Genomic DNA, 11,970 nt, shown 5'->3' with positions numbered 1-11,970 from the left:
TAATTATTAGGATTTTGAGGCATGTTACTACTCTTGAAAATTTCCAGCTGTCCTATACGCCAACATTGTGGTTACTCTGAAAAGTACTGTGGTTACTCTTAAACTTGACTGTTCCCCTATGTATTTACATTAATTACTCTTTGCAGGAAGAATCATTACTATTTTGTAGTCTGTAAAGTTGGCATCTCTGCATGTGTGCACATGTATTTTGAGAATTGCTAGTTGAATGTCTGTTGTGCTTGGGTAGAAATTAACATTGTTTCTTCTTGACAACAAATATGTGGTGTGCACCTCACCAACCCAGACTCCTTTAGAATGCTCTTTGTGACAAAACGTAATCTCGACCATTCTCACCACACTACACCTCCAGTTTAAATTTCCTAGATGGAATATTTTGGAGGACCCCCAACCAAGTACCTGTGTCTGCAAGATGATGATTTCTGAATCAAAAGGTTTTTTTTATCACCAGTGTGAGAATTTCCAACATGAAATTAATTGTCAATTTCAACAGTAACACCACCGTTGGTTTTTAAACCGAGCTAACTTCTAAAATTCATCTAAAGAGAACAAAATAAGGAAATACGGTGCAGCTCCCATGTCATGAGAAAAATGATATTTTGGATGATTTTGGTGAACAATGAAATATCATGGGTCAACAAAATATACATTTTTGGTTTCACTGTGGTTGCCTTGTGTTTGTATAAATTTCAATATCCATATTGAAATTTATTCAGTGTGGTGCTAAAAGTGCATTGTGTCATTTTAGAAAGGGTTATTGCTCAGTGGTGTATCCAGCTTTTGATGTCGGGGGGGGGGGGGGGGACATCTGTGCCGAAATGTTAAAGGGTGTTGGTTAAATAATCCAAAAGTGGGAGGGGGGGGGGGGCTGGGGGCTGATACCCATCTTCCAAATGGGGGCGCTCTTCAAAACTGACCATTATTATGCATACTGGAAAATATATGCCAATGTTCACGGTGCATTGTAATTGTAATGGTTTTGGAGCTTAATTGGTTTTCTTTTTCTTTATGGAAATAGATACTAAAAAATACCTATGAAAAAAAAATCATCTGGATAAGCCACTGGTTAGCTAGAAGAATTTGTCAGGTTTAATACATTGTAGGAACATGTCCATGTATACCGGTACATTTCACTGAGTGAGATACATGTATGAACTATGATCTAGTGCCTGACATTTCGCAGTTGGCAAGCTAATCACAAACATCTGTATAATTTACCACTCTCGCGTCATTTCTGTTGTCATCCTTACTCATTTGAAGGCTTGCAGATGCGGTAAAGTACGTGCGAAGATGAGAAAAGGTGATTTTTCATGACAGTTCATTCCAACTGTCCATACGCAGTTTTGTTTGTGCCGAGGGCAAAATTACAGTCGCATGTCAGAAATTTCCGACAGCTTACTAAATTATGTCCACGAAAACTCAGATGAGCTCCATCAATAGACCTTATCTGTTAAAGCTGAATCAGATGGCAGTGGTTTTGAGTAAACCTTTTTCTGATTCTTTCTATGTATCATGGCAGAACAAGAGCTGATGATCGAAGGAAAACAAAAGGATTGTTGTATCACTGTTTGTGTTTAATTCCACCCCCATATTAGCATGTTTTAATTTTTCAATATGATCTTCACATCAAAGGGTGCAGATGGCATCTTAACTTTTTGTGCTGTGCATTGCAAAGTCTGCATTTCCTTGACAATTTTTTTGTGGTAATCAGCACCCTTGGATAGAGGCATTGATATGGCTGTGGGTAAGAACGAAAGCTGAAAAGAAACGACTCTTAATCCTTACTTTGTATTTTTGTTGTCATCTAGGCATCAATGGGGAACCAGATTAGCTGACTGATTCTGCTCCGTCATCCTTATCTTTGTGAGGGAGTGGCTTGACGAGACCCCGCAATGATGTTGAGACAGACTGAGGAGCTTAGCGGCAGCCTAGAGAGTCTGAACCAGCTGGACATGCACGAGAAGCTGGAGAAGCACCAGAAGAGGCGGCTGAGCTGTCCGCAGATCGCCTTCACCTCCACCCTCCTGCCGACCACGCCCACCCGCCAGAAGTCGCTGGTGGAGGACGTGGGCACTCAGAAGTTAGAGGAGGCTGAAGAGGAGAGCGAGGAACCGGAGGATAATGTCTTCGCGGAGGCGGTTGAATCCGTCCTCCAAGAAGGCTACGGCGGTAACGGGGGCTTCCAGGATGAGGAGGACTGTCGTAAGCACACTGACTTTTTGCTGAGCGTCATGGAATCGCAGCAGCGGAAGCGACGCGGCAGCTCCAAGTCGCACTGGGATGAGAGCGAGGAGGAACAGGAGAAGATCGACGAAGACGTCGAGAATGACACGGACAAGAGAATTCTGTGGGCAGCGGAGAATAACGAGATAGATATTGTCAAGGAGCTGCTTGCCCAGCAGGCGACGTTAGTCAATGCCAAAGACGAGGATGATTACACGCCGCTGCACCGCGCAGCGTATAACGGGCACGCGTCCATGGTGGAACTGCTACTGCAGCATAATGCTAACGTCAACGCCAAGACCGAGGACGGCTGGTGCCCGCTTCATTGTGCTTCCCGGTGGAACAATGCCTCTGTCCTGTCGATCCTCCTGCAGAACGGCAGCGACATCAATGCTCAGACGAACGGCGGCCAGACTGCGCTACACCTAGCTGCCTCCAACAACGAAGCCAAAGACTGCCTACAACTGCTGCTGATGAACCGCCATATTGATCCGTCTGTCGTAAATGCAGCCAATGAGATGGCTTACGATATCGTGAAGAGAGTTGGGCGACTGTCGTACTTGTTTGAAATGACAGAGGACAGTATGAAACCGTCTTGTAGCTGATGGTTTGCTCTATCAATTGAAACCAAACCCATCTTCATTGTATATAATGTGAATTCAAGTGTCTATAAAACTAAAGAATGTCTTACATATTAAAGATACTTTAACCTTGACAGTTCATCAATTTTCATTGAGCAAAGTAAGTGAAATAAAGCAACCTAATTTTTACTCATATTTTAACAAGACTCAGGTTAAATTTCAGTGCTTTTCATGAGAAAAAAATTGAAAACAGCCAATAGTGACCTTGGTTTTTTGACATAGCTGCAATTATTTTGAAACCTTCGCATTTACATGCAGAAAAATCCTCTCTGTGAATGTTATAGAAATTTTGAAACTTGCATTGTTGTCACCAAATGAATGTTCAGTTATATACCATGGCCAGGTCTGTAACTTGGCCAGACAATTCTTCTGTCACCATTATTTCCAATGTCGTTCTTCAGAAGAATGAAAAGAAAAAAAAAAGTGGTACATCCTCAATACTTTCTCTTGTTCAACTGCAACTCTGCCTTCTGGGCCAATTACTCGCAATGAACCAACTCGGAGGTACAAGTTCTCATACACGGAGACCTGTACATGTACTTGTACTCGTACTCGGTAACCTTAGTACTCGGCTGTATTCGGGACTCAGAAAAAAGTACTCGACTACAACATTGGGTATGATTTCAGGTAAAATGGGAGTAAGGGGTCATGAAAGTGTGAACATTTTTGTAAATAACCCTATGAAAATGTCTCCCTAATTAGCTAAGTTACTATTCTTGGTAATAGGAATATAACCCCCCAAAAATTAATGTTTCAAGAGTGACAAATTAAATCATAGAAACAGTGCAAAACAGTGTTCCAAAGTCATTGAGTATGTCATGAACTGATGACTGATTTCCAAATGAAAATGGATGAAAAAAAACCTTTCCTGTTCCATGATATCCTAAAAGAATTTCAATCAGATTAGAAAGCTGTGAATCATGTTGATAACTCACAAACTTTATGAGTAATTCAATTTTGGCTTGTTTTTATAGTGAAGATATTATATAGTTTGTTCCCAAAGCTGAACTCCATTCCCAAAAGCCATTCCATTTAAACAAAGCCAGTCATGTTTGATTCGCTAAACGTTAAAAAAATTAAATGCAACGTCACATGTTTAGTGGAGGGGGCATTTGTGCACAAAGTTGTTAGCCTAATTGAGTCATGTAGTACGTACATGTAGACGTACATGTACACATACAATGTAGCATCTCTCTGTGTATTCATAAGAGGTTACGTCTCGATAGTCTGAAGTATCATTGGTCCGAAGTACCATTGGTCCAATGCCCCATTGGTCAGAAGTCTCATTGGTCCGATGTCCCATTGGTCCGATGTCCCATTGGTCCGAAGTCCCATTGGTCCGATGAAACATAATACTGTGTAGTTCCACTGGTTCAGGTTGATTGACCCTAACCCTAACCCCAATCTTATGGGGCGTCGGACCAATGGGGCGTCGGACCAATGGGACGTCGGACCAATGGGACGTTTATATACCAATGGAACGTATAGAGCAATGAGCCATCGGACCAATGGGACTTCGGACTAATGGGACTTCGGACCAATGGGGCGTCGGACCAATGGGACGTATATACCAATGGAACGTATAGAGCAATGGGCCATCGGACCAATGGACCTCGGACCAATGGGACGTTGGACCAATGGGACGTTGGACCAATGGGACTTTGGACCAGTGGGACGTCGGACCAATGGTACTTCGGACTAAAGAGACGTCCCCTTCATAAAAATACGTCGGTGGAGGGCAAAACCTAATATTAAATCTTTCTGTGTCTAGGTAGAAAAATAAAATGTCAACTTACTCCTGTTTTATGTGATGATTGATTTGAAGTCTTCCCTGAATTGGCAATGGCCTGTAGTGCTGCTAAAATGATGGGAGGGAAAATTGACTAGAAACATATAACTTATAATTTGAACAACCACTCAACAAAGAACACATTTTCAGACAGTTTCAGTAAAAGTTAGTTTGCAATAGCACCATGTGACAAGAAGTTTCTGTTTGAGCTTGTGTCGTTGTGTGGTTCTGAAAAGAACCGGGGAAAACCGCAGACAGTCTTTGCTCCACCCAGTGGCGTAAATCTGTGCCGTCGATTGGGGGGGGGGGGTTGGATGGGGGAATGATCGAAATCCAAAAAATGCCCGGCTGTGAAAATCCGAAAGGGGCTGGACACCATCTTCCCATGTGGGCGCCGTTCAAAACGTGGCTACATTAGCCTAGACCAAGTTGCCCGAGTTTCAGTGGGAGGGGGGGGGGGGGAAACGACCGGGGGGGCGCAAATTTTTTATGGGGTGCGCGCCCCCCCCCCCCCCCCCCCCCGTAGCTACGCCGTTACTGTATGACACAACTTCTGTTTGAATTGCCTTATTATTGTCATCAGAAGTACATGTACGAACAAAAGGCTTGTAGTTGTAAAGATAGGTGACGAACTTGTATCGATTGCCAAATCTCGTGGTTACTATGTGTGTGCTGTACATTTCAGTGTTGTAAAAGATTTGAGAATTTAAAGAAATTAAAAAGGCAGTTGTCGCATCAAATTCGGAAGGAAAGTCCATGATAATGTTATTGTTTGGTGTCACTTGTTATACAAAATATATAAACGACAGTATGTGTAGCGCATAATCAAGCGAATTTTATATGTATTACCTTTTGAGGTAAATCAAAAATTGGCGGCATAGTAACAACAAATTGACTTCACTGATTTTCTTTAACGTTTATTTAAAATATCAGAAACGAAGGCATACAGTCAGTTTCCCGATTGGGTGAACCATGCACATTAACATTTACAAAAAAAAATAAAAATAGGAACGAACAGCTGGTATATCGGCATTATTTACTCTAGGATAGGCCTACGGTTGATTTCAGATCGCTGTTTTGAAAATATGGAAGATTTTGATTCACAAAAAAACTAGAAATACAATCATGTTAAAAATAATGAACTAACAAAAGTCACCGCACAAACCTACATGATTAAACCAGAGCACTCACCCACAAAACACACTTTAAAAAGTTTGGAAAAAAATTGGATCCACTATAACTCCCACTAATTAAGAAATAGTGTTAATCATGCAAAATTCAAGAAAGAAAATTTCTAAAGTTTTGAAACCCACCACAAACTATGCTAAAAGATGCCGTGAGATATGAAAAGGAAGACAATTTTTTATAAGTTAAAAAATGCACATGTTATTGCTGAAATAATGCATAATAGTGTTTAAAAATGTAAATCAATTATCTCTGTTTGGTTAGTGTTAAAAGCGAATTTGATTTGTGAAGAATATAAGATGGACTTTTGATAGGGATGCCCCGTTCCTTTTCCGTCCGATCCGGCAACTACGAAAATTATCATCGTTAAGTTGCTTTGTATTAGCTACCACTGTACCTTCGGCCTTAAAGTCAAAGACCTGTAAATAGGCCCAGAAATCCCTACGAGGGCCAAATCACAATCTGTATGCCCTCAAATTCTTTGCTATCGGAGCATTACGTGGGCCATTAACATTGAAGGTTTGCGAAAACGATGGGTGGAAGCCGTGCACAAGAGTGTGAGCCCGTATTTCTGGGAAATTCGCATGAAATTGGGCCCTAAAATTGCTCTATTTTGCAATTGAGTGCAGGCATTATTTTCCAAAATGGCGATGGACCACAGGACTGCTTTTTGAAATGATCATATTTTGATGGAATTTTCTCCCCAAAGTCATCGGATAATTGAAAAACAAGCCACAGAAACTGAAAGAATTGGATGGGTATCTGAAACACCTCGGAGAGTTGTATTTTTTAAAATAATTTTCGGAAGTACGCGTAATTATTACTGAGGTCTATGGGAGTCGATTTGAAGGTCTGCACCATCCCTTTGGTGATAATGGTGGACACAATATGAGGGCGCTCTCTGCATTTACATGATGGTGCCCACTCCAAATAGCTCCCTCCTTGTGTCCTTCGTGTTTCAAATAATAATCTGGTCTCTGTGATGAGTGTACAGTTCTCGCTTTAGCTTCACATGCCCCATTTTGTTTCAAAAGAGCACGTGCTCTTTCCTCTACAGATCAGACTGTTTATGTAATCTAGCCGAATTTCAAATCAGTAGCGAAGACGAGGCTCTTAGAGTACGGGCACTGTTGGACACGGAAGAGCTTTTGTTTTAAATACTCGTCATCAATGAACCACTGGCACCCTCGTTGCCGATACTTATCTGAAACCTGCTGTTTGGTTTGAAAGGCAAGATGTCATGCAGACAAATTCAAGGAGCGGCTAAGCACCAACAATGGCGCCGAGCACAGGAAATATTTTTTCTTATCTTAGCAAAAACAATGCCGTCCAAAATGACATTCATTGTGCATGCTTATTATGACTGGTGCTTTAAATCTCAGTTATGTTGAGCACCGTAAGTTGCTAAACTTCCCCTTCCACTTTTGTCTTTGGTCTGTTTTATTTTACTGTTGGGCATTTGCAAGGAGAACACCCACACGAAATTTTATGTGATAAGTCTTTGCGATAATAATGATGTCATTACAGAAAACATGGCTTTACGTATGAGTCAAAAACCGGAATTTTTCTTGGACTTGACCAGCAGAAGAATGTGTACAGGGAATAGGGACTGGGGTATACCTATTTGTTTCAAATCGTACACCTACGAAATTGAGCCCTTTCATCCCAGCTAGCATCTTGGTTTCTGTGACGGCGTCAGAACTTTCACTTTGAACAAGCTCCTGAGTGCCCAGACTTGGACCACACCGGCCGTCACGATGATGAAGGCCTGGGCGACCGACCAGTACAAGATGTAGTCGTTGTTGTTCATCATGAAGGCCTCGTCGCGTCCCATGCCCACCCGCAGTCGGAACTGCTCCCGAGAAGCACGCCACAGGTAATTCCAGATTCTCCCCACAGATTCCTACCCACCAAGAAAAGAAACAAAAAGTGAGAAAGAAATTAATAACACGACTTCGTGTTCTCTGTTAGCAATGGGGAGTCAAGTTGGCGTAGCGGTACTTTCCTCGCCCTGCACCGCTGTGACCCGGGTTCGAATCCGGCCTGGGCCAACATTTGGTTTTCAATCCCTGCCTGAATCAGTGGGTTTTCCCCAGAATATCTTTTCCTCTTACCTCTAAAAACTGTAATTTCTTCTCACTGGCTCATCTCTAGAGGTTTTCTTCAGGCTTTAAAATTAATAATATAATTTAAAACGAATAGCGAGGCGTGGTTTAATTGTCTGTTGTAGCGGCTTCAAGAAATTAAGCTCCTCCTTTCAATCACTGTTGATCTCAAGCAACATACTAGTATACTCAAATGCCAAAGTTTCTTCTTTTTTTCGGACATGCATGCTTCTGATTCGCTAGAGGTGAAGCTGACTCGGAGGTACAAGACAATTGAGACGCTCTAATGGCTAGCCACAAGCTATAACAATACATTCAAGTCCAGGACACCTCCCCGTACTCCTTGGGTTCTGGGGGAATGCTCCGGAGAGTGTTGAAATCTACGATGATTTCTCCTCAAAAAGTCAAAAAGTAATTTTGGAACTCAGTTAGTACTCCGTTTGTTATTCTTGGTCCCCATGATTTACTAGTTTCAAACTCTCAAAATATTAGGCCTTTAGTCGAACTCCACTGAGAGATTGGGACCATGCCGTTCCTTGCAGTGATCGTTCGTTAAAGTGATTGTGCATTACAATATAATTTTCTATTTTGGGAGCCAAAGGAGATATTCGTTATAGCCGAGAGTTCGTTATAGCGGTGCTCGTTTTAGAGGCGTTTCACTAGTTCTAGTCAGCGACTAAACGACCGGGGGGGGGGGGGGGTTGCCCCTCTAGAGCCGCCATACTGACACTGAAAGTAACCGAATGATATAACTACTCACAGAGGCGTTGACTAAGTGGCCCTCCGTCTCCGCTTTTAGCCGGAAATACTCTTTGACTTTGGCTTCTTCCATCATGTCGATTGTCATGGAAACCAACCTGGCATAACGTCGAGAGCCTTGGTTGCCAAAGCATATCGTGTAGAGTGCTGAACGAGTTAAAGGGAAAATACAATATTTGCAAACATCAAAAAATAAAACTACCAAATCATTTTGAAATACATTGCTGGACTGTTAGTGAATGACAGTGTAAAGCATCCTGTAAAATCATGGCACCTGGTATACTGTCATTTTCAAGAAAAGTGGTATTTTTGTATCAATTTCCAACGCTGGTCGGCCGACTGGCTTTTTTTCAAATACTGGCCCCAATTGACCATCGCACTCGTTTGCAATCGATTACACACCTATGAACAGGTACAAGCCAGCTAGACTGGTTCCCTGACCTTACAATTCCCCAATGTATGTAAACTGCTCTGTTTCTTCTTATATGGAGTCAGGGAACCAGACTACAGGAAAATGATTGTGTTTCTTGGTTTTTATAGCATTTTCGAACCCAAAACCTCAAAAAAGTCAGTGTAACTATATTTGCTATATATTTCCAACCCCCCAATTCCATCCATTTCTGAAAATTACAGCAAAAGCAAATGATGTATATTCCCTTTAACGAAGAGAAATAGTGAGTGAAAACTCACGGTTTCGTGACATTGATGTGCAGGTTGTTAATGATTCTGTTTTTGTTTGTTGGGGGGGGGGGGGGGGGGTTAAGATGAATCCGATCTACACGAGCGTTTTGCACTCTGACCATTTCCCGGGTCTATAAGTGCCAACGTTCCCAACACCTGATTCCATTCATTTGATTGATAGCGCCCTCTATATCGCCACGGCGGCGTGACCTCGCGCTCGCCAGGTATATCGGAACAGGCCGCATTCAAGTGGAACAACATCCAAAATTAGACTAATACTGACGTTTGTGGGTTTGACGTTTGTTTGTTTGTTGGATTGTGTTTATTTTGTTTGACTGTGTTATGTTACTTACCGTCTCTGCTGGCCACAGTCTGAAATCGATCCTCTACCTGAACGTAGGACGCGTAGAGTCGCTCTCCTCTCTCGGTCCGTACGACCACCCGCATGTTATTGTGAACATCTTTACTGGTAGCCTTGTGAATTAAAAACAACGTGTCATTTCACTTGATATAATTCAGTTAATTAATAGTTTCAATTTGGTTCCAAAACCGAGTGTCCAGTCGTGCTATGAATGAAAGTCCTTAAGGGGTTTCGTGTGTACGGCTGAAATGTTTTTGAAAACAATAACGGCGCGGACAGGTTTTTGAACACATGTAAATCACGTGAAGTTTTCATTCAAGGCTCAAAGCTAACACTTTACTTACATAAGGTATACAGACATATAATCTATGTAACCTCAAAAACTTTATTTCATAAATTTCTTTGTGTCAATTAATTAAAGAAAATTATATTGAATTAATTAAAAATCCTCCAATAACCTATGCACGCTCGTTGGATTTTGACCTTCAAAAATAAATTCTTTTGAAATGCGTTCATATTTTATTCATTATCAACATACATTCCAGTCGTAACTACTTTTTGGAACTAGGAGCTAGACTTCCATTTCCACCGAAGGCCTTAGGCCTATTTGAAACTATTTTTTTTGTTGTGGCGCATGTTTGGAAACTCATAACTGGAAGCTCATTATGCTCAAAAATTAACAATATAATTTATATTCTATATAGGCCTATCTTTTTTTGTGGATGCTGCAACACGAAAACCGCAAAGTATAACTTTGATAAGATAATCATACCGATTAAATAAGAATGATAATAATCATAATAAAAGAAAGAAACATACGTGGTAAGACAGCTCGAATTTGATACCTTGACGAACACTCTGGTGGAAGCATTCCTCCCTTCCTGGCTCGATGAGGACGCTGAGGGATACGCTACTCCATGGTTCCTGTCTGTCCAAAGGATCAACATATGGATGCAGGGACGGCTCTTCCCACATGCCGAATGCGCACCAAAATAAATTCACAGCCAGGAAACATTGGAAGTAAACGGAACAAAACTGGTCCATCTTGAAATAAAATAACCTATCGCTCCAGTAAACACATAGAACAGCACACGCAAAACAAAAACTGAAATTGAAAACAGCAATACGCTCACTCGATTGCGTATAATATTATGCAGTTCCTACATACTAATGTGGAATAATTATCGATACACGTGTACTAGTCTATCGCAGGTTAATATTAATCCCATATGGTTAATAAGTCTGATAAGGGCACATACCATTTTATTCTGTGGGGGTTGATTGGTTTTTATTTACCAACGTACGGCGATACTGCGTAATATTTTGAAGAATTTTCATCATCGGGGTATATTATGTGCCGTTTGATTTTAGTATGCAATAACATGCGATATTGGCCTCCCGAAGTCAGCCATCTGCTTCTATTTTCTTGTGTACATACTGACAGTTTTTCATTCCCCAGCTAAAATAAAGCCAATCATTTGACATAGTCGTTTCTTCATGGGTTCAGTGACTCGGAATATTTTCGACTGACCAATAAGCCTTAACGTGATCAGGCGAAAACATTTTGTAGCGGTTCATTCGTTAAGCAATCCACCATGCATTAATAGTGTGTAGTGTTAATTGTGACTGTTTTTCAGCTTGTTTGTGATTGTAATAAACTGTTTAATCCCTAGCTTTTCCAGAACCTGTTTGAGCCCGGTGTAATAAGAAAGTTTGACTCTGTGCAATACGGACTCATTTGCTGTACTGCGCATGCCCAATGAGTGAACATAAAGTTGGTATTGCACGCGTGATGCCCCAGGTCCGATGTCGGGATTTGGTCACGTTTTCACGCCCCAGGGTGGGGATTTTGGTCACTCAAATTACGTTGTTACCATTGGCGCACTACACGGAAAGGCAATCACTGTAGGATACGTGCAAGTTGAGTGTGAACATTTTGTTAAATTAAATTTAAGACATTTTAGTTGGAAGATTGCATCAGAGACGAAAATAATGTTCACACTCAAGTTGCACGTACGTGTACATAAGTGCAACTATATTTTGGATATCATTTGACATAAATCGCTATTTTGTGTAAAATAAAGACTTTGGCTGGATTGCTAAGGAATTATGTACTGATTAGTCGTTATTTGAGCAAAGGATGCTCAGTCTTTGAGTCACACTAAAAAGTATTGGGGGACTTTCCTTTTTGGTTGACTGTACTGTCCC

The 11,970-nt window shown here is 41.3% G+C and overlaps 2 protein-coding genes across 6 annotated transcripts in view; one reads left to right on the top strand and one right to left on the bottom strand.

The window, feature by feature from the left end:
• LOC119744824 (ankyrin repeat domain-containing protein 49-like) overlaps positions 1 to 3,732 on the top strand; it is a 36,857-nt gene extending 33,125 nt beyond the window's left edge. For 4 of the 5 annotated variants that reach the window (XM_038220979.1, XM_038220980.1, XM_038220981.1 and 1 more), the window contains one exon: positions 1,827 to 3,732. In XM_038220979.1, the coding sequence (XP_038076907.1) occupies positions 1,911 to 2,846 (936 nt within the window). In that variant the 5' untranslated portion in view covers positions 1,827 to 1,910 and the 3' untranslated portion in view covers positions 2,847 to 3,732. Of the gene's footprint in view, positions 1 to 261; positions 453 to 1,826 lie in introns of those variants that run through there. The other variant, XM_038220982.1, reaches the window with a different exon arrangement.
• A 1,830-nt stretch (positions 3,733 to 5,562) lies between these two features.
• On the bottom strand, positions 5,563 to 11,168 carry LOC119744250 (transmembrane emp24 domain-containing protein B-like). Its single transcript, XM_038220100.1, has 4 exons — positions 10,582 to 11,168; positions 9,755 to 9,875; positions 8,722 to 8,867; positions 5,563 to 7,759 (listed from the first exon to the last, which is right to left on the bottom strand). Exons 1-4 carry the CDS (start codon positions 10,804 to 10,806, stop codon positions 7,526 to 7,528), a joined length of 726 nt encoding a protein of 241 aa, XP_038076028.1. The 5' UTR covers positions 10,807 to 11,168; the 3' UTR covers positions 5,563 to 7,525.
• Positions 11,169 to 11,970: the final 802 nt, after the last annotated feature.

Source organism: Patiria miniata, unplaced genomic scaffold, assembly GCF_015706575.1.
Source record: "Patiria miniata isolate m_02_andy unplaced genomic scaffold, ASM1570657v1 HiC_scaffold_7, whole genome shotgun sequence".
NCBI lineage: Eukaryota > Metazoa > Echinodermata > Asteroidea > Valvatida > Asterinidae > Patiria > Patiria miniata.
The sequence above is the reverse complement of the archived record's forward strand: the minus strand, read 5'-3'. Positions and strand labels throughout refer to the sequence as shown.